The sequence below is a fragment of the Typopeltis vanoorti genome, chromosome 4 (assembly GCF_054136105.1).
Source record: "Typopeltis vanoorti isolate ZY-2024b chromosome 4, IOZ_Tvanoo_1.0, whole genome shotgun sequence".
Taxonomy (NCBI): Eukaryota; Metazoa; Arthropoda; class Arachnida; order Uropygi; family Thelyphonidae; genus Typopeltis; species Typopeltis vanoorti.
In genome coordinates this window covers 86447495-86469939 of record NC_143552.1, presented here as the reverse complement: position 1 = coordinate 86469939, position 22445 = coordinate 86447495, and the positions used below count along the sequence as shown (strand labels likewise).

General features: G+C 37.1%; 1 protein-coding gene across 1 annotated transcript in view; it reads right to left on the bottom strand.

Annotated features, from left to right (window-relative positions):
* LOC150107476 (uncharacterized) overlaps positions 1–22445 on the bottom strand; it is a 574892-nt gene that overhangs the window by 468146 nt on the left and 84301 nt on the right. The window contains exons 3-4 of the mRNA XM_090392109.1: positions 18121–18235; positions 7052–7083 (exon numbers count right to left, since the gene is read on the bottom strand). Coding sequence (XP_090248235.1) covers positions 7052–7083; positions 18121–18235 — 147 coding nt within the window. The remainder of the gene's footprint in view (positions 1–7051; positions 7084–18120; positions 18236–22445) is intronic.

Below are 22445 nucleotides of genomic sequence, written 5' to 3'. Positions count from 1 at the left end.
TGGAAAAATTAAACTCCGATGTGTTTGGAGATCTGATGAGTGACTTCCAAATGTCACACAGAATCATCCCTTGATATCTGTTTATCTGTTTAGGGTACTTTATGAATGGATTACCACTGTAGCCTCTTTGATGTTGCAGGAGCTGAAGTCTTCTTCTAAGTACGGAATGGAGCTCTTATCACATTCAAAATTGTGATAAGTGTTGGAGAAATGGAATACCAACCCTGAACTGTCCTCTCTGTTCTTGTTGATGTCTCCAATATGCTTGTTTTGTCTTATTTCTAAACCTCTCAAAGTTTGTGCTATCCCATGTTTTTGTGGCCTTAATTACATAGCACAAACTTTGAGAGGTTTAGAAATAAGATTTTGAAATCCAAGAGTATTTTAGCTTTTTCATTCTCAATCATTTTTTGGTCAACTTGCCAACATGTGCCAACATGTGCCCACACATGATGTCTTCCCCCTCCCCTCCTCCCCCTCCACCAGTAAGGACTCTAGTTTTTTGTCCATGTACTTGGGTGGTCTGAAAAGTTCTCGGCCTAACAAAACAAACAAATTTATAATTAAAAATTATTTTTATTTTTCAACATAATCTACCTTAAGACTAATGCATTTATTACAGAGATGCTCCAGCACCATTATCTCGTCCCTGTAGTGGTTATCAGTAAGATCTCCAAAATACCCCTCTACAGCTGCAATCACCTCTTGATTCTGAAAGTTTCTTTTTTTTCACTTGATTAGACTATAATAAATTTAGTTTAATCCTTTATCCAAGTGTGAGCAAACACAGTTTGCACCTAAAAGTATCTTCAGGACTTGGGTAAGGTAGTACAACACTGGGAAACTCATTGCAAAGGTGGAGCAAGCTGACATCACTCCTATCTCAGTATCTTCCATAATGCAAAACACATCTCCTTACGGATATGTATAATGTTATGTTAAGGGAAGGGCCACTACCCAGACTAGTTTCGACTTTTATTGAGGTATCTTCAGTGGGAGCCAGGCCCAACTCCTATAGGTAGAGATGAGCTTGCTAATGCTTCTGCCTGGTATCTCCACTTGGGCTTGACTCCCACTGAAGAGACCTCAATAAAGGTCGAAACTAGTCTGGGTAGTGGCCCTTCCCTTAATGCATAACATTATGCATATCAGCAAGGGGATGTGTTTTGCATTATGGGAGATACTGAGACAGGAGTGATGTCAGCTTGCTCCACCTTTGTAACGGGTTGCCCGGTGTTGAACCACCTTACCCCAGTCCTGAAGATACTTTCAGGCGCAAACTGTGTTTGCTCACACTTAGATAAAGGATTAAACTAAATTTATTATAACCTCTTGATTCAAAGAAAAATGCTGATAAGGAAGAGTTTAGTTTTGGGAAGAGATCGAAGTCAGAGGGAGCCAAATCTGGGGAATAGGATGGATGTGCCAACAATTCATAGTGTAGATCCCTTAATTTTCCCTTTGCCAAAACAAACCTTTGTGGGCAGGTGCATTATCCTGATGAAAGATGATTTTTTTCTTCTGCAAACCAGGTCTTTTCTTACGAATTTTTTCATCTAGTCTGGTTAAAAGATCAGAACAATATTCCCTGGTTGTTGTTTTACCCTTTTCAAGATAATAATAAACAAAATGCCTTTATCATCCCAAAACACTGATGCCATGACCTTGTCTTCTTCAATGCTGAACAACTGGCTTCTATCCACTGTTTTGACTACTGTTTACTGTGAATCCAAGTCTCATCCATAGTAATAAATCGATGCACAAAATTAGTTTTATTGTTGTTAAAACGCTCCAAGTACTGTTCAGAGATTTTCATGCGAGTGCATTTTTGATCTGCATGGCACCCATCTTGCACAAAGCTTTTTCATTTGCAATTCTTCATGCAAAATATATCCTACACCTTCTTTTGAAATGCCTATAGTCTCAGCAATTTCACGTACTTTGACTCGCCGGTCATCCAATACCATATCGTGATCAATGATTTCTGATGTTGTTACAGATTTGGGACGTCTATCATATGGATCATCTTCAAGGCTGGTACGGCCGTGTTTAATCTCAGCAGCCCATTTCTTAATTGTCAAAAATGAAGGAGAAGTGTGCCTATAAACTATTATGAACTTTGAACGAATTTCTTTTGGTGTTAAACCTTCTTTTACAAAGAATTTTATAACCGCATGATACTCAATTTTATCCATTTCAAAGGATACAGACAACAATTTGGCTTCCGACAGCTGTATAAAACAAATTACTTGATAAAATGATCTGCAGTTTCACATGGATGTTCATGACAGAGGTACCAACTTAGAAAAAAAAAATCTTGCTGACAGCGTTGCCATTTATGGTCAAGGGCAAGAACCTTTCAGGCCACCCACAGATTTCACATAGTTTTGTTTTGCCTTTGTGTGTATTACAAGTTTCATATTGTACTCCCTGAAAATAGAAAATACTAGAAGAATTAAGTAGTATTTTTAATCCTTTCCTATACACAGAAAGGCTTAGGTGTCAGAGATGATTCATAATAATGTTTAATGGTATAAACTACACCAATAGAAAGGAAAAAAATATATATTTATTAAACTCATTAACATTTTGCTGATTTTCCAATCAGCATCATCAGAGCACAATTATAAACGTGATAGGCCCATAGCAGTAAATGTCCTTACATGGTACCCTGTATGGGTTGGATAACCATAAAGTTAATTCAGAGAAGTCAGGCTTTAAGGTCTTAAAATTATAGTCTCCAAAACTTTGGTAAATTTACCAAAGCATCCAACATGAATTCCTCCCAGCACTTAAGACTTAACATATAGTAGAGAACAGGTTAAAAACAGATGCCAGACAACATCAGTAAAACCTCACTTTAGGTCTAACATTGGATTGAAGAAGTCTGACATTGCAATACAGAGAGGAACCTGGAGTCAGAAGCAGATAAAATTTTTCAAATATTGTGTACTTACGCTAAGATCTGTCCACGTGGTTAGCCGAGTGGCTATGCGCTCCACAACCATATGCCTGGGGAAGGAGTGTCCTAGATTCAATTCCCGTCAACGACATGAGGAGCTTAAGGATCTTCCTCAGCCATGGCTAAGTTAGCTGGGCTTGGGCATGGACAGCAGGGTTTTTTTCCCAGTTTATCCTGGGATTTTTCCTCCCACAAAGCAGGCAAACCGGTCTCGTTTAACACATGCTTTGACAGACATGGGATACTACTGGGAATAAAGAGAAACCAACCTATTCCATGAGATTATTGGTTATGGAAGCTTACACGGTAAAATGTATAGGCCTGCGCAAAAGCGTAATATACGATGATGATGCCGCTAAGATCTATCAATCAGGCATACGTAACATGGTGCACAGTACTACCATTACACTGGATGAAGAGATAGAAATGCATGGGAACAAAGTTCAAGAGCAGTTGCATAACCAGAATATCAATTCAACAATAGAGCCAAATGGGACATCAGCACATATGCTAAAGAAATGTTTAGCCAAACTGGCTTGGACCCTCACATGTTGGTATAACTTTAGTATCAGTTCAAGTAAGATCCAACTGGACTGGAGAGAATACATGATAGTTCAAATGCACAAGGGTAGTGTAAAAACCAATGTGTCCAACTACCGACTTAACAGTATCTCTGTAGTGATGGTGAAGATTTTAGAGAGGTTAGTAAGAACTTGCATACAAAAATGGGTTCACAAATAAGCAGCACTTTGCAAAGAACAGCATGGGTTTACTACAGGGAGGCATTGTTTAAGTAATGTGCTCATATTTTATGCTAATGTTACAGTTGAGTAGGATTAAAGAAATAAATGTGCTATAATACTGTTGGACCTTTGTTAGGGCATTTGATTCCATATTCTCCAGTTTATGCAACAACCTTGCATGTAATGCAAGGTTGTTGCATAAACTGGAGAATATGGAATTTGAATATAAATTAATGACTTGGATAAGTGACTTGCTGAAGGATAGGTATTAAAAAGCGGTATATGGAACATGGGAATCTAGAAGATTTAAGTAACCAATGATGTACTACAGCGATCAGTCCTTGGACCACTGTTGTTCAATCTATACATTAATGATAATGGGAATGAGCTGACAGAATATGTTCAACTGTTTGCTGATGATGCAAAGATAGGTAGGACAATCACAACTGCTACTGATATATGGTACTTACAGAATGATTTGAATAGGCTAGAAGTGTGAACAAATAATAATGGCTATCAGTTCAATGTCAGAAAGTGTAAAGTTATGCATTTTGGCATGATGACATTTCTAAAGACATATTATAATGGTGGGATTATACTACAAGAAAATAATGAGGCTAGGGATTTTGGGATTATGGTAGATAAGAAACTGAAGTTCAAAGGTCAAACTATAAAAATTGCAAATACAACTAAGAGGATAACTGCAATGTTGAAACAAACATATAAGGATAAGGAGGTCATTTTGCCTCTTAGAAAGGTCTTGACATAACTGCACTTGAACTACTATGTACAGATTTGGTCTCCAAGGTTCTTAGAAGATAGAGAAGAAAAGAGTGCAAAGAAGAGTTAACAAAGATGATATTGTGGTTATGTAATGCAGATTATGAGAACACAGTGAGAATAGACATTTCTAAAGGACTGCAGACACTGGTAAACAGAAGAAAGAAGGGTGATGTGATAGAGATCTATAAATTTCTGAAAACACCATTATAGGATGTCAACTGATGATATTTTTCTTTATATGGAAGATGAGGAGAGAACACAGAAACATGAAAGCTAAGTTGGTGCATGGTTATGAAAGGGGGTGAGAGCTGGATATTTCTCTCATAGAGCAGTGAGTGAACAGAATATTTTATCTTTTGAAGTAGTAAGAGCATCCTGTGTGAATAAATTTAAGAGAAGGTATGACAGCTGGTGATGATGAGCCGTCGACTGCTTGGAGGTCTCGAATAATAATAAGTGTTCTAAAACAGAGCCCTGCTGCACACTGCTGATATCTTCCTCTTTTGAGACACTGAACCATTTTTAGCATCGAAAAATCTTGGTATTCTTTTTCTTTATAACACTAGTTCTTATTACTATAAATCCATTTTCTGTCCAACCTCAGAATACTGTTCTCACATTTGCAGCAGTGTATGAAAAACCTCCTTAAGGATGCTTGTATGTATCCAGAAGAGGGTGAATTATTTACTAAGAATTCACTTAGTAAATAACCCTCTCTAGGACTTTACCTAAAACTCTATGAATATATAAATCAGAAATTTTATCATTAAATCAGAAATGAATATGCTTCCTGGGTTCAATGCAACAAAAGAAATGCTAATGAACTCTTTTAAGAGTGATAAGAAGATCAGAATTCCGACTGAGAAATGGAATGGAATGAAATGAAATCACTTGATTATTATCTGTTAAATTGTGTGTGAGTATGTGCATGCACACATGCAATAGCTAAAGGCACAAAAACACACATTTTCTTGGGCTTCATTAAAGTTAAATCTTGAACAATGCATAACATATTATACTTATTTAATGACGTTTATATCCATTCTACATTTTATCAAAAAAAAAAAAAGTTTGTGATTCATTCAAGTAATTAAGAGAATAAATCTGAAGTCTGGAAAAGATAAGTGCTATTTTGCATAATAATTGGCAATAGTGCTTGAATTTTAGGATACTATTGTTGATTTTTGATAACTTAAAGTGTTATTTTGGACCTTGGGGAATTGTTACTAACTTTAATAATTAAAATTTTGAATCTTGCCTTCTTTGAACAGAATACAATGGCAGTACTCACAATGTCAACCACACAAGTATCAACTGGTGCAGCTATGGAAGGGCTGTGAAAATCAAGTGCAGTTAACGACATAGACTTTTCAAAAATAGTTTGATGTTGTAAGTGTAATATGTATGCATGGCAAAATTTGAGAGTTGGGTTTGTGGAGAGACTGATCAGGAGACAAGAGAAAGTAGAAATTTGTAGGAAGTGTGATATTTTATTAGACTATGAATTAATGAATGTGAAACAGACTGAAAAATGAAAGATAGCATAAGTGAAAGAAACGGAAATGGAATGAAAGCTAGTGAGACTGAGGGAGTAAAAGAATGCAAGAATGTAGAAGCAAAAATAAGTGATAAGGAAGTATAAATGAGGAAATGGAAGTAAAGTGCGGCAGAAAGAAAGGCAGCGAGACTACAAAGTGGCAATAGTATATAGAGGCTAATGACTTCACATTACTTGCCTTAGTCGTGAAGTTACTTCATGTGTAAACTTTGTTTGCTTACACTTGAATAAAGGATTAAACCAAGAATATAACTTCTTGGCACCTTTAATTTAGAGTATAAAAAAGTGGAAAAACTTTCAACATCTATTGCTAACCCACAGTATTTTAGTAATAAGGTGCAATGCCTTTTGGCTACTTGTATATTGAAATATGACTTCTGCATTACTTCAACCTTGGTATCACTACTGGGGCTGGCTCCCAATACGGTCACTTCCCATAATGCACAGCATTATACATGTCCGTACTTTGCATTATGGGATACTAAGGCAAGTGATGTGAAGTTATTAGCCTCTATATACGAGTTGTGAAGTTACTTCATGCGCAAACTTTGCTTACACTTGGATAAAGGATTAAACCAAGAATATAATTTCTTGGCATCTTTAATTTAGGAGGAGGTACAAGGCAGGTGATTATGACAAGCTTAGGAGACAGCTTGGAGCTATAGCATGGAATGAGAAGTTGAGTGGAAGAGAATTTTCATAGAAGAATGGGGGGGGGTAAAACAAAACACCATCCCTAGAAACTATAAGGAGGGTGTGAGGAGCAGGTTCTTTACATGGAGAGTGATTGGTGAGTAGAATGCACTGCTTGAGTGTGTTGTGAATGTAGACACAGTGAATCAGTTTAAGGCACAATTGGATGAGCTTAGTGTGTGATAGTGTGTACTGCTCACAATGAGTCTCTGACTTCATGGAGGTCGGATGTTAATAATAATAATAATAAGTAATAAATAAATAAAAAATAATATAAGTTGAATTCTCTGGAATTTAAGGTTATGATCTTACCTTTTACTTTTGCAGAAATTTCACTTTCTGAACTAGAGAAAGAAAAATTAGTATTACGATTATTAAAAATTCTCATATAAAATTGTGACCAGATGGATGTTAGAAAAATATGCTAAGTAGTATATTCATGCTAAAAATATGCTAAGTAGTATGCAAAAGATGATTTAGTGTCAAATTGAAGTCAAGAAAACAAAGCCAACTGTTCACAATAAAAAATGTTATGCCTGTGTAAATAAAACAATAATTCAGAATAAAGTATTGTACATATAAGTGATATCAGTTGTACTACATGCTTTCTTAATGCTCTAAACTAAATTAATGTTCTAAAGTCTCTTCAGTTTGCTTAAAGTTATTTGCAACCACAATACTAGAAAGGTTACTCCACTACATGATTAACCTTTTCCCAGCTGATAAAACAGAAGCCAGCCAAACTATCCTTGCTGACTTATTTTCTTCTATAATTTAAATAAAAAATAACATGCAAAACTTTAGGCTATTTGCTTTTAATTCAAGGTTAATCAAAATTGTTCAAAAACACATAAGTTATATTTTATTGAAAATTATGCTCAGTATTTTTATGCAAAAATCACTTTTATCATCCTTTCAAATCTTAGTCATTGTACGATATTTACATATGTATCTACTCTTTCTCTATCATCTCTCATTTTCTTCTCTTCAAATAAGTGTTTGAACATATGCAGTAATGCTTATAATGCTTAGTGTTTTTTTTTTTTTTTTTTAGGTTGCAGGAAGAACCAGGGAGAGTTGGGAAGCACCCTTTCATGAGTGGATGTCACCAGGTAATGGACATGCTATTATAATTCATTGCTTCGATTGCTTTATTATTTTTTTTTTTTTTTTACTATCTCTGGGAAAACTGTTTGAACACACACTTTGTAACATTGGCTGGGAGATTTCTTCTACTATGTGAAAAAGCAATATTTTCCTCCAAATAGCGGATTATTATTATTATTATTATTATTATTATTATTATGTGACACCTCCAGGGAGTCCAAAGACTCATCGAGGGAGAGTGTACCGACAGCATTGAACAATTCATCCCTTCCAACTACTAACCACACTCAAACTTGCTTAACTTTTTGCGAGCCATTAGTAGCAGAGGCTCTACCAATCGACCAATCTTTGCTGGCAGATGAAAAGAGAGAGAGAGAAGTGCTCAAGTTTAACTGAATTATATTCATAATAGATGTCATCACATGTTCATGAAATTCAAACATGTTCAAAAGTTGATTCAGCAGAGATTTTTCAAATCCATGCTCAAAAATACTTGAGCTTAGCAAGGACTTTGCTGCTAAACTCGAGATAGATCAAATTTAGCAGCGAAAAGGTTAGCTACTTTATCACTAAAATAATATTTCACTAATTCTACCTACAAAAACTTTTTATTGGAAGTTAAAACTAGGTTTCTATGGGGAAATATAGTTGTATAATTCAACTTATTCATTTCCTTAACAGAATTATAAACCTTAATCAAGTTTCCTCTTATTTAGCTTGTTTTTAAATTCATAACCCACAGAACTAAGTATTTCCACATGAGTAGCTACTCATACCAGATATCAATGTGTTGGATCTCAGCTGCACTTCCACCCTGCTTAAGAAGGAGAAAGTACAGATGAGAGCAAGCAATATTCTTTCTTACGAAATCCATATGTGAATACAACATTCAAAAAAAAAAAAAAATCCTTCTTTGTGTCTTCTTGATATATTTCTGCAATTTAACAAAGGATACCAGTTGTTCATGTATTAAGGCTTAAAGGGGTAAAAGCCACCATACCGCATATCAGTAGGTTTAGAAGTGAAAGACTTTTTTTTTTCTTTCATTTGCAGCTAGATGCATCAAACTCTCAAAATATAGGAAACATTAATTCTCAGAGTTCATGTATTACAATCAAGGCTTCAGGTTGGTGCCTACAGAGGATACCCAACCTAGTTAGGACTCATAGGACTTTTTACTGAGTTTCATTTAAATTTTGAATTGCCTTTGTGTGTGTGTGTGTGTGTGTGTGTGTGTGTGTGTGTGTGTGTGTGTGTGTGTGTGTGTGTGTGTGTGTGTGTGTGTGTGTGTGACAGTGGCAAATTCTCCATGCTTGCTATGCTTGCTGTGCAAGCTCATTAATTGAGAAAGAATTAATATTTATTTTTTAATAAATGCATGCATTTATATGCATTCCATTTAGACTTTTATTTTTGTACACAGAAGACGTCTTAAGTTGGTGTGGCAATAATTGAGCTTTGTGTCGTATATCGAAGCCGTGCTTGCTCGTCTAGTCAAAGCTACCATGGCTGATGTAGCTAAATATGTCTGTGTGCTCTGAAATTCAAAGGACAGAAAGAAGCATGCTACATTGTGGGATTTTTTTACTAAGTAATTTAAGGAAATTACAACGTCACTAGGATATACATTAAAATAAATTTTAATATACTTCAATATTTCGGCAACGTCATGTTGCCATTTTCAAGAAACTTAAGAACAAGACACGTGCACACAGGCACAACAAACAGTAAATGAGGAAGAAGCAGGAAGCTATTATTTCTCCTAAAGTCCTGATGGTGTCCCTTAGCGGTTGGTATTCTTGGGCGATTGGGCTGAAGGTCTTCTGATGTAGGTTTCCCAAATTTGAGGCAGTCTCATGCAGCCAAATTTGTTGACGTTCAGATGGTTTCTTAGGGCTGAAGCTGATTCCATGAAAAGCCTTTCATACTTGTATTTACTATGGTGTACTATCATGGCTTTCTTCCACCATATTCTATGGCAGGTATCCAGCGCATGGTCAGCAAGACTAGAGTGGCTGTATTGGTGAAACTGGATGTAGTCCTTGTGTTCTGAAATTCTGATATTGGCTGTCCTGCCTGTTTGGCCAAAGTAGGACAGCTTACAGCTGCAAAGGACCTGGTATACACCAGGTAGGTCTAGGGGCAGGGGGGGGGGTTGGTCTTTAGTAGAGCGGATAAAGGATGCCAATTTTTTTATATGGTCTGTAACAAGAAGTCATGTTTTTTTTAGGATTTTTGTAATTTTTTTCCGAGGTGCCTCGGATATAGGGTATGATGATGGATTTAGAGTAATCCTTGTTGTGAGGGGGGGGTGCTAGCCATTGGCTGAGAAAGTGTTGAGAATGTGGTTTAGTTCTGTGGTTAGGGCATTGTCATTTGAACAGATAAGTTTAGCCCTGTTGTGTAGTGTCTTAATAACTCCATATTGTTGCGAGGAGGGGTGATGGGATTGTTGGTGAATGTATCTGCCTGTATGGGTGGGTTTCATCAGGCTGGCGGGTGACTAGTGTGTCTAAGAAAGGAAGCCATCTGCCAGCCACAGGTGTGGCTGGAAGATATGCGGTGAATGTCTCTTACCCGAGTGCATAACCCCAACTATGAAATTGAGAGGTGGTGATGTGATAGTAATGATTTTTTTTTTTTTCCTGGTTTGGCCTTGAACCTCTGTTTGTGGTGCCACAAACACTGAACTACTAGAGGAATCTGAACATTCTGGACAATGCAATGCTTCCTACTTTGTGACATTTTTATAGAACTGACCACTGTGTCTCTTTCAGCAAGACCATGCACTGTGCCATAAGGCTGCTGCTGAAACTGCATAGTTTGTGGACATAAATGTCACCACACTTGACTGTCAATGCAATGCTTCCTACTTTGTGACATTTTTATAGAACTGACCACTGTGTCTCTTTCAGCAAGACCATGCACTGTGCCATAAGGCTGCTGCTGAAACTGCATAGTTTGTGGACATAAATGTCACCACACTTGACTGTCCTCCACAGAGATCTGATCTCAACCCTGTTGAACATCTGTTGGAGGTCATTACAACCTACAGGAAGAATGGTCCAAAATTCCCATCGATCACTACTGTACACTTGTGGAAGGTATGCTCCATAGGACTGCTGTAGTCACTCCAGTGAAAGGAGATCCTATATCATATTAAGGTGGCTGTTTGTTCCTCAACACTATGGTGTGAGGACAAACAGCCATGAACATGACAATAGAGTGCTATGAAAGTCAAGATGCAAAAACCACCATTTGTCAGCCAACATCTTGAATGCAGAGTGCCAGGAATCGACTGGAACATGAATCTGCACAAAAGCATTCAGAACTAAGGTTCACAACATAGGTTTCCATGGATTCCACTGTAATATGCACACCCCCAAATTACCCGAGCCAACATACAACAGCATATTCAGTGATCCAAAGAGCATGTACAATGGGATAGAAACTCAGAAATGTGGTATTATGGAGTGATGAATCACGCTACACCCTCTACTGAGCAGACTGACGGTTGGACGGCATCTGCAAATATATATTATTATTACGGGCAGCTCCAAGGAGTCCTTAGACTCATCGAGGGAGGCCCAACATCATGTCAAGACCAACTGTTCAACATTCACACAGTATCTATCATACTTCACCTTGAACTCATTTACAGTCACGGCACCCACAACAGACTCTGGCAGCTTATTCCACTCATTTACCACTCTCCAAATAAAAAATCTGGCTCTAACACCCTTGCAACCACACGCTTCCCAAGCTTCCATGGATGGCCCCTAGTCCTCCCACTACCAGTCCTATTCTCAAAAATATCTTCTGAATTAATCTTATAGAAACCCTTCAGTAATTTGAATGTCTCAATCATATCACCCCTTTTCCACCTATCAACCAATTTCTGCAGCCCACAAATCTTCAACCTGTTCTCATAAGGTTCATTCTATAGTCCTGCTAGTATCTTGGTCACTCGTCTCTGGATCCTCTCCACCTCCTCTCCATCAAGAAGAAACTGCGGCACCCTTATCTGGGCACAGTAGTCTAGATGGGGTTTTATCAAGGCTGGATACAGAGGAACAAATAACCTGTTTGTCTCTGCTCGTTAAAGTGTTTTTCAGCAACCAAGTGATTTGATGAGCTCATTTTGCCACTTTTGCGATGTGTCCCCTAAACTTCAACTACCTATCCACCAACACTCCCAAATCCCTGGCCTTCTCAATCTCCATTACAGTTCCACCAATGTGATATACTGCTGCTAATCTTTTCACTGCAAAATGCAAAACCTTACATTTTTCCACATTAAATTGACATCCATTCTCCATAGCCCAGTCCTCCAAACTATCCAAATCATCTTGCAAAATTTTGACATCCTGGGCATTCACTATTGCTCTACCCAACTTTGCATCACCGGAACTATCTGAGAGGAACTGTGCAAACAGATGCACAGTTCCTCTCAGATACTTTCCTATATCGTTAATGATCAAATTAAATAGTAGTGGTCCAAGAACAGAACCCTGCGGCACACCACTAGTCACAAGCTGTCTTTTGGACTGTACTCCTGAATAAACTACTCTCTGATATCTCTCCATCAACTACCCTCCTATCCATCTCACCAATCCTATATCCATCCCCATATGCTGCAGTTTACTGATTAGAATTCCATGTGGTATCTTGTCAAAGGCCTTTTCAAGGTCCAGTAGAATCACTGTAAACCCATTACCCTTATACAGTTCAGCGGTCACTGTGTTATAGAACGCGAGCAAATTACTGAGTCATGATCTACCCTTCACAAAACCATGTTGTCCCCCATACAGTATCCCATTTTCATCTATCCAATCTTGTATTTTCCTCGACTATTTTCTCCAAGACTTTGACAACAATTCGTGATATGCTGATCGGCCGATAATTTTCAACAGCAGTCTTGGAACCTCCTTTATGCAGTGGAACTATTTTCCCCTCTTTCCACCCCTTGGGACTAACTCAGACCGAGACTCAAATTAAACAAAATGGTCAAAGGCACTGACATCTCGTACGACACAAGCTGGTATACCATCCAATCCTGCAGATGAATTGACACTGAGGTTTTGTAATAGACTATTCACCTCCACTTCATTCACCACAATTCCCATATAAACTGTTGGTTCTTCCATTTTTGCAATGCCACCACCACCTGGATGATATACTATTGCAAAGTGCTCACTCAGTAATTCCACTATATCAACTGATTCGGTTACCTCTCTACCATCGCCATTCTTTAAAATCAATCTGCCATATACATTTTTTCTTTTACTTGCAACATATCGAAAAAACTGTTTGGGATTCTCTTTAGCCTGCATGGCTAATGTTCTTTCATAATCCCGCTTTTGCTTTTCTTACTACACTTGTTACCCTTCTGGCCTGGGCTTTATACTGTTCATGTGCCTGCAGGTAACCTTTCTCCTTAAATTCCTATTACCATACACTATCATCCCTTGCAGTTTTACGTGCCATGGCACTGAACCAATCAAACTCCTAAGATTGTCATACTTACCAGCCCGATAATTCCATATGTACCCTGCCTTAATTGTAAATTCCACACCCTTTAGCCACCTCCCAAGTCAAGACCATATGATCACTCACACCATTTGGTGGCAATGTGGTCATATTCGGTACAGTCAAATCATCAGATGCAATTACTAGGTGAAGCACTCTCTGACTCCTAGTATTTTCCATTACATGCTGTCGCAGATAGTTATCCCTTAATAACCGCATAAAATCCAATTCCTTCCTCCCATGTGTCCTCTCCTTCTTTCCAATCAATGTTACCATAGTTGACATCTCCCATAATAATTACCCTGAGTTACTGAGCGAGCACTTTGCAAAAGTATATCATCCAGTTGGTGACATTGAAAAAATGAAGGAACCATTAGTTTATATGGGAATTGTGATGAATGAAGTGGAGGTGAATAGTCTATTACAGAACCTTAATGTGAATACATCTGTGGGATTGGATGGTATACCGGCACGGGTCTTGCATGAAGCAGCTAAAGAATTATCAGTGCCCTTCACCATGTTGTTTAATCTGAGTGTCGGGTCTGGTTTAGTCCCGAAGGTGTGGAAAGAGGGGAAAATAGTTCCACTGCATAAAGGAGGATCCAAGACTATGGTTGCAAATTACCAACTGATCAGCCCATCAGGAGTCGTTGTCAAGATCTTGGAGAAAGTAGTCAAGGGAAAAATACAGGAATGAATCGATGAAAATGTGATACTGTATGGGGGGACAGCATGGCTTTGTGAAGGGTAACTTGCCTCAGTAACTTGCTCAAGTTTTATAACAAGGTGATGGCTGAACTGGATAAGGGTAATGGGTTTACAGTGATACTGCTGGACCTTGCAAAGGCGTTTAACAGGATACAACATGGAATTCTATTCGGTAAACTACAGCCAATGGGAATGGATATAGTTGTGAGATGGATAGGTGGGTGGTTGATGGAGAGATATCAAAGAGTAGTTTATTCAGGAGTAGAGTCCAAAAGATGGCCTGTGACTAGTGGTGTGCTGCAGGGTTCTGTTCTTGAACCACTGCTGTTTAATTTGTTCATTAACGATATAGGGAAGGATCTAAGAGGAACAGTTCATTTGTTCACTGATGATGCAAAGTTGGGTAGGGTGATAGTAAATGCAGAAGATGTCAAAATCTTGCAGGATGACTTGGATAGATTGGAGTTCTGGGCTAAGGAGAATGGATGTCAATTTAATGTGACAAAATGTAAGGTTATGCATTTTGGGGTGAAAAGATTAGGAGCAGTATACCACATTGGTGGAACTTTACTCCAGGAGATTGATGAGGCCAGGAACTTAGGAGTGTTGGTGGATAGGGAGATGAAGTTTAGGGGGCACATTGCAAAAGTAGCTAAATCAGCTCATCAACTCACTTGGTTGTTGAAAAATACCTTGACGAGCAGAGACAAGCAAGTTATTGTACCTCTGTACTAAGCCTTGATAAGACCTCATCTCAACTACTCTGCCCAGATTTGGTTACCTAGGTTACTTCATGATGGGGAGGAGATGGAGAGGATCCAGAGGCAAGTGACTAAGATGATAGCAGGTCTATGGAATGAACCATATGAGAACAGGTTGAAGATTTGTGAGTTGCAGAAATTAATTGATAGGCGAAAAATGGGGAGATATGATTGAGACATTCAAATTGCTAAAGGGTTTCTATAGGATTAATTCAGAGGATATTTTTGAGATCAGGACTGGTGGTGGGAGAACTAGGGGACACCTATGGAAGATGGGCAAGAGTATAGTTAGCAGGGGTTTTAACGCTGGGTTCTTTACTTTTAGTGTAGTAAATGAGTGGAATAAGCTGCCAGAGTCTGTTGTGGGTGCTACGATAGTGAGTGAGTTCAAGGCAAGGTATGATAGATACTGTGAGAATGTCATATAGTTGTGTGGACATGATGTTTAGGGCCCTCCCTCAATGAGTCTAAGTACTCCCTGGAGTCGCCCATAATAATAATAATAATAATAATAATAATGCTCATTTTAATTAGTCCAATGCAATTAATTGTATGATAACTGTGAATACTTTAATTTATCAATTAATATAATTTTCAATATGGAAAGCATAAAAGTCAAATGAACAATAGCTATGCTGAAAGGGTGCTGTTGGTTTGTGCTTTGTAGTGAGATTAGATTATCATTCGCAAATACTAGAATGAAACACTAGTATTAATAATTTGCACAGAAATCAGAAAAAATAATTACTTGAGAAATTATCATTTTTCCAGATTGAACCAAAAAAAGGCTAAAATAATTTGTTTTGCTTACTTATTTATACACAAATTCCAATCTCCTTCAACTATAATCATGCAATCCACAAAAGCTTTGGCAGAAAACAGGACATTCAGTACATCATCCACACTGTTTTCCATTGTAAATATGAGCAAAAAAAGTTATAAATTATTCATAGAACATTATAAATATATATTAAAAATCGTCTGTATCAGATGCAGAACAGATGAAACTCAGAAAACAAAAACAGCAACTCATGACAAATGACAGCATTCAATTGAATTGCTTTACACAATAATCAATCACAGCCACTAACTAACAAATGGACTAATTAAAATGAGCAATTTCTGGGTGCTATTGTCAAAGTGCATATCCTATCTCACCTTCTGGACCATTTAAAACCACTGGAATGCAAGCATTTGACATGTTGCACCATCTGCATGTCTGTTTAAAGGGCATGAAGGTGTCCGTATTTGTGACTGCACACCTGGGCTATTAACATGAATGTGATACCATGTTTACACATCGAAACATCTCCTCTTTTTGAGCATTAGTATATTGTTTAATTTAAGGAATCATGTGAAGCCAGTAAACAATTTACAGGAGTCTTTAACAGGAATAAATGCAAAAATATAATATCAGTTAAACTGCTATTCCATGGGTGTGCACCACACACCTAATACACCCTGAATATACGCCCACAGATGTAAGACCCTTCAAAACTTGTGCATATCAGAAGAAGGAGAATCCATTCCAATAATAGGGTAATCAATCCGTCTTTAGGGATGAGTTGTTTATTATTACACGTCAGAAAATTAACTTTTCTTTTATGAACATCATAGTTTTTAAAGTGGTAACTATTTTGCTTGTATAACAGTCAGAAAATTTTACGTATAAAGCACGTAATTTCGAGGTTGGTGACCAATTTGTACATCTTTTATTTCTTTCTTCCCTTCAGCATGAATTGACTATTCTTGGCAATCTGCCAGACCCGGTTCTATGAAGTGTGAGCTTACTGTGGGGGGGGGGGGGGCAAGCACGCACGATAAGAGCAAATTAATTGTGTCCAACAAGAGTTGGACAGTTTTCAGAGAATATCCAACTTCAAATATGACTGAATGGCAAATTTTCAAAACTGATACTTTACTGAATAAGCAGTTCCTCATTCAAGTGGAGATAGTACACTGTCTGATGTGATGCTAATATATTTTTTTTTTTTTAATAAATCCCATTCATGAGAGGTTCCAGAACCTATAGCACATTAGTGACTGACCTGTTCATACAAAAGTTAAGAAGGGTTCTATTGATTTTTTTTTTTTTTGGTTTTTCAAAGGTGATTGTAGTTACTAGGAATACTATTTTCCTGATGAAAACATAGGAGGAGGAGGAGGCATTTTTAAACTACGCAACAAGCCAGCTGGCATAAAATTCCAGTATATTGTACCATTATTTTGTTTTGTTTTGATTTAAACCAATAAGAATAAAATTTCGTCAGCTAAATCTCAAGCTGTCAGCTCAACCTTGTTCTTTCAGTATCCATGTAGATAGCTAATAATGGTGAGGATTGGACATCATGCAGGAGCGCTGGCAGTTTTCCACATTCCTTAAAAGGCTACATGGCAGCCTCTTCTTAGCTCTCTGGTAATCCTTATCCTAACCCTGCCTTAATATTACTATTACTACTAATAATAATAATGAAAACAATGGTCACAGCTCTCTCTCAAAGTCTGTAATGATCTCCCAAGTCACTAACTTTTCATTATTTATCCAGTTCATCAAACTGTTATCTATTTTGACCCATTTCAAGAGTGATTTCAAATAGCATAAAGCAGTTGAAAGCTGAGAGTACAATTTCCTGAACAATTCCCATTTATCATCAAATCCATGCAAAAACTTTATCCAATTAATTTCCTTTCCATTTCAGTGCAATTTCATTATACATATTCAGAGAGGTTATGATCTCCACCTGTGACAGTTTTACAAATTCAAAATAATTATAATTATTATTTACAAACTCCTCCAAAATCAACAGGCTACTCTCATAAGGTTTCACTCAAAAGCATATTTATCAAATTATTTTGGTAAATATGCTATTGTCAACATAGCATTCATTCAATTTATATTAATATTCACAACCCCATTCACTTTCCATGTACAAACTCACTTCTTACAACCTTGTTCAACACACTCTTATGACAGAAATATATAAGTTATTAAGGTGGTCACAGGAAATGACACAGAAGACTTTTTAATACATGGCAGGAAGGGAGAGTCAAGGACTCACTCGTGGAATTTGGATATGAGTGCAATTTGCAATAGTGTGAGGAATTTTTTTTTTTTTTTTTGCTTGGAGGGGAGAATAGGTTGCCAGAAACAGTTTTGAGTACTTAGTGGATAAATATTGTTTTGATAACAGTTGGTGCAGTCCTCCCATGATGAATCTTTGACTCCATAAAAATACCTGAGAAAATAATAATAATAATAATAATTACAGCTATTACCTTTTACATGATAATTCTGATATACAATCTGTTAATGAAGGATCCAAAGTTGCAGTTAAACGATGGTCACTTTCTTCAAATGTACTATTATCATGGAATTCTCTCTTGAATTCACCTAAATGGTGATATAAGAATGTCAGTATTTGAAATTAAACTCATGCAGGGAGAAGAATTTATTTACTGTAAAAATATATGAATTGTAAATCATATTATTATAATTATTATTAACAAACTTCTACAAGTCAACAGACTCATCATATAAGATTTCACTCAATAGTATATTTACTAAATTAAACTTTATATTAATCACGCTATATTAAGATTTACAACTTTTCGCCCATCTACTTTCCACTTACTGGCTTGTTCAACATTCTTACATAATTTCCAGAGCCGCTTGTTTTACCAATCACTCTGTCTCTCTTCTATATATATATATATATATACATATACATACATACATACACTGCTTGGAAAGAAGTCAACGGACACCACAGTATGAGGAACAAACAGCCACCTTAATATCATCTAGAATCTCCTTTTGCAGCAATCCTGAGGAGCGTAGTTTCCACAAGTGAACGATGGTGATCAATGAGAATTTTAGACCATTCTTCCTGTAGCCATATAATGAGGTCCTGGACTGTGGTGGAGGGAACACCCGTTGAACTCACCTGAAGTTTCAGTTCATCCAACAGATGTTAAACAGGGTTGAGATCAGGGCTCTGTGGAGGGCAGTCAAGTGTGATGACATTCATGACCCCATACCATGCAGGTTCAGCAGCAGCAGTAACCTTATGACATTCTGTCATTCTACTGCAGGTCTCCTTGATAACCTTACATACCTTTGAATATAGGCCATAAAGAGTGGGAGAAATGCATGTGGTCACTCTGGACATTTATAAAGCCATTGGATCGACTATAGAATTACAGCTCTTCTTACTAAACTGCTATCTTATAGTCTCCCTCCTACCTTTTGTAAGTGGATTGCCAGCTTCCTACTGGTCATACACTGCATGTCATGGTAGATGGTTCTCTCTCATTTGATTTTTCCATCAATATCAGAATACCTCAAGTTCTTTTCTTTCACCTCCACATATGCATCAATGATCTTCTTTCACTAACATCCAATTCTGTTCATAACTTTATTGATGAGAGTACACTCCATTCCTCTTTTTCGTTTACAAAACTGTGCAGTGCTCAGATAACTCAAGCTTCAAGATTTTCTATGATCAAAGACTTAAACACCAATCTTTTTGCCATTCTCAAGTGTAGTAAAGATCGTTGAGTCAATTTTAATGCTACAATGAACACGATTCTGAAAGAAAGACCATTCTCTCTCTTCCTCAACTTTTATATTCAGCTTGCTAACTAAGATCAGTTTTCTCTTCTTGGGTTGACTTTCAGATGTAGCCTATCTTGGCATAAACACATCACATCCTCCTATCTTCCAAAAATCTTGGTACTCGTTTTTTTTTTTTCTAAGTGATACATCTCTGCTCAACTTCTAGCACTTTATAAATCCCAAATCTGTTCAATCGTAGAATATTGTTCTCACATTTGGGGTGGTGCACCACCTTCTCTTTAATATATGACACTTCTCCCACTGACTCTTTCTAACCCACAGATGCATTATCTTAGTTTCATAGGCATTCACATGAATACTTCAACTGAACTGATCACCACTATTTCTCCACTTTTCTCCAATCATGTATGAACACAGGCAGCTGCTGATCAATATCCATATATAGCTCTAAACTCAGTTAACCATCTTTTCATTCTCTTCCTTCATTCCACATGGTGAGGGTGCTGCAACTTTCGAAATATGCATACACACTGTAAGTACAGTGTATATGTATACATGTTTGGATAAAATATCAAAATTATATTAAAAAATTTTTTTAAAAATTAAACATGAAAATATATTGTTTATTATCGATAAAATTATACAGTTTAGTATAATTCAAAATTACTTAAAAATTACTATAACAAATGTTATGTCTTTAATTGTAATGTCCAAATATTTAAAGAGACGGAGTAAACACGGCGCAAACTGCATATAAACAACAGTGGAACTGCGTGATGGACAGTGCTGCATTACGCACTAATAGCTCGCATCTCACTATGATGTGCATATGCTTGCGTGCGTAGCAATAAGACACTGTGGAAAATACAGTACTGCTAGCGTCCTTCGCCCTCCTAAGTGCTACAAGATGGATTTTTATTATTTTTTTTACAAAATAAGAGAATTGTATAGAATTGTTGATGATAAAATTAAATATTACAAGCAAATATAAATAAATTAATAAATATATTTATATATCGAGAAAAATTGGGTGCTGCAGTTCCGCAGTGCCTATGCACGAGCTGCCCCTGCACATACCTTTTATGTGCAGGGGCAGCTTAAGTCTTTCCCTATACCATTTTTCCTAATGAATAAATCCTCCAACTCTTCAAGAAATACATTAACAGATTCCATTCTTCTCTAACCCTTACCTACATGCACTGCACTGACTTATTATGTCTTGAGACTACTCATGTGTAGGATTGATAAAAAAAAAAAAAAAGAAAGAAAAAAAAAAGTTAAGTATTATTAAGATGTGTTTAGATAACATACAGAATAATGATTTTGCTAATGAATGATTCACTGAAGCCATTAGATTAGACAAGTATGGAGATTTGATGTCTTGTATTTCTTGCATCAACACAGCATTGGTGGAACAAGAAATTAAGCTCAATGGACAAGAGTTCTTATGGCACCATTTTTTTACAAGGATGGTGGTGACATTGAACATCAATATATTGCCCAATGCAGCTCTCTACCAAAAAAAATTTTAAATTTGAAGTCTCCTATCAGAGTGACATAGGATGAGGAGATCTAAAATAAAAATATAATGACTGTATTTTATTGTCTACTATTTCCTTGATTTTTTTTATTGTCTTCTCTTTTTAAAGGAGACAAAACACATGAAGAATTAAAGGAAATATCAAGAAAACAGAAACAGATATAGTGATATATATCATGATTCCATGATCAGATTCACAATCAGATATATCATGATTCCATGATCAGAGGTGTGTGTGTGTGTGTGTGTGAATGAGCAAAGAAGGTGTGCGTTTCCTGGGTGCAAAGATTTATATGAAGCCGACGTAATAAGTAAGCAAGTAAAATGAGTACACAATATGATTGTGCTGAGTGGAACATTGATTTGAAAAGATATGAAAGATGAGAGAAGATATGAAAGAGATGTTGACTGAGGTGAAAAGAAGAGCAAAAGAGTAACGATTTGTCAGCATGGTTGGCTGACCAGTTCGCAAATCTACTAACCACTTAACCAACCAGGCTGTGGGTTTGATTCCCACAGTGGCAATGGATGTTTAGGATTGTCTTCAGGTGGAAGATGAATTTCATTGTCCAGTGTGACTACCACCCTGCTTATTAGAAGCTTGTAGTGGCTTGAAAAAAAATCCCATGTTTGGTCTCTAGAGAAGGTTTTCTGGACTATGTAAAAATTAAATTAATTAAATAAAAAAAATCATTAGAATAGAAAAATTTTCTTAGCCACTCACTTTACTAATGCACTATAGCAGTGGTATTCAACCTTTTTTACTACACAAGTTACTTTTCTATAAAATGTTATTCGGCGATCTACTCTCTTATATATAAGTTATTCTGTGATCCTTCTTCTTCTTCTTCTGCAGCTTCTCCCACTTAAGTGGGGTCACTGTTTATAATAAGTCTCCTCCACACCTTCCTGTCTTGAGCTGTCACCACATCCAAGTTCTTCATCCTCAAGTCCACTTCTACCACATCCTCCCTCCTCATCACATGACCAAACCATCTCAACCTTGCCTCCTGTATTTTCGCTCCTAAGTTTGTAACTTTCACTGTTCCCCTGACATAGTCATTTCTCAGACGATCCTTTCTAGTCACACCGCACATCCACCTAAGCATTCTCATCTCTGCTACTTCCATCCTGCTGATGTTATTTTTCCTCAGGGCCACAGTTTCTATAGCATATGTCATAGCTGGCCTCACTACTGTCCTATAAATTTTTCCTTTCAGATTGATCGGCACCCTCTTATCGCATAACACTCCAGCCATCTCCCTCTAGTTCCTCCAACCCGCTTGTATCCTGCATCCCACTTCCTTCTCAGCATCTTCTTCCACTGTTGAACCTAAGTATCTAAAGTCTCTCACCTTCCTGATGACATTTCCTTCCAGCTCCAGATCTGTCTCCTGTCCCCTGCCCACTGTGCAACACATATACTCTGTCTTACTTCAGCTCAGTCTCATACCTCTCTCTTCCAGTACTTTTCTCCATCTTTCC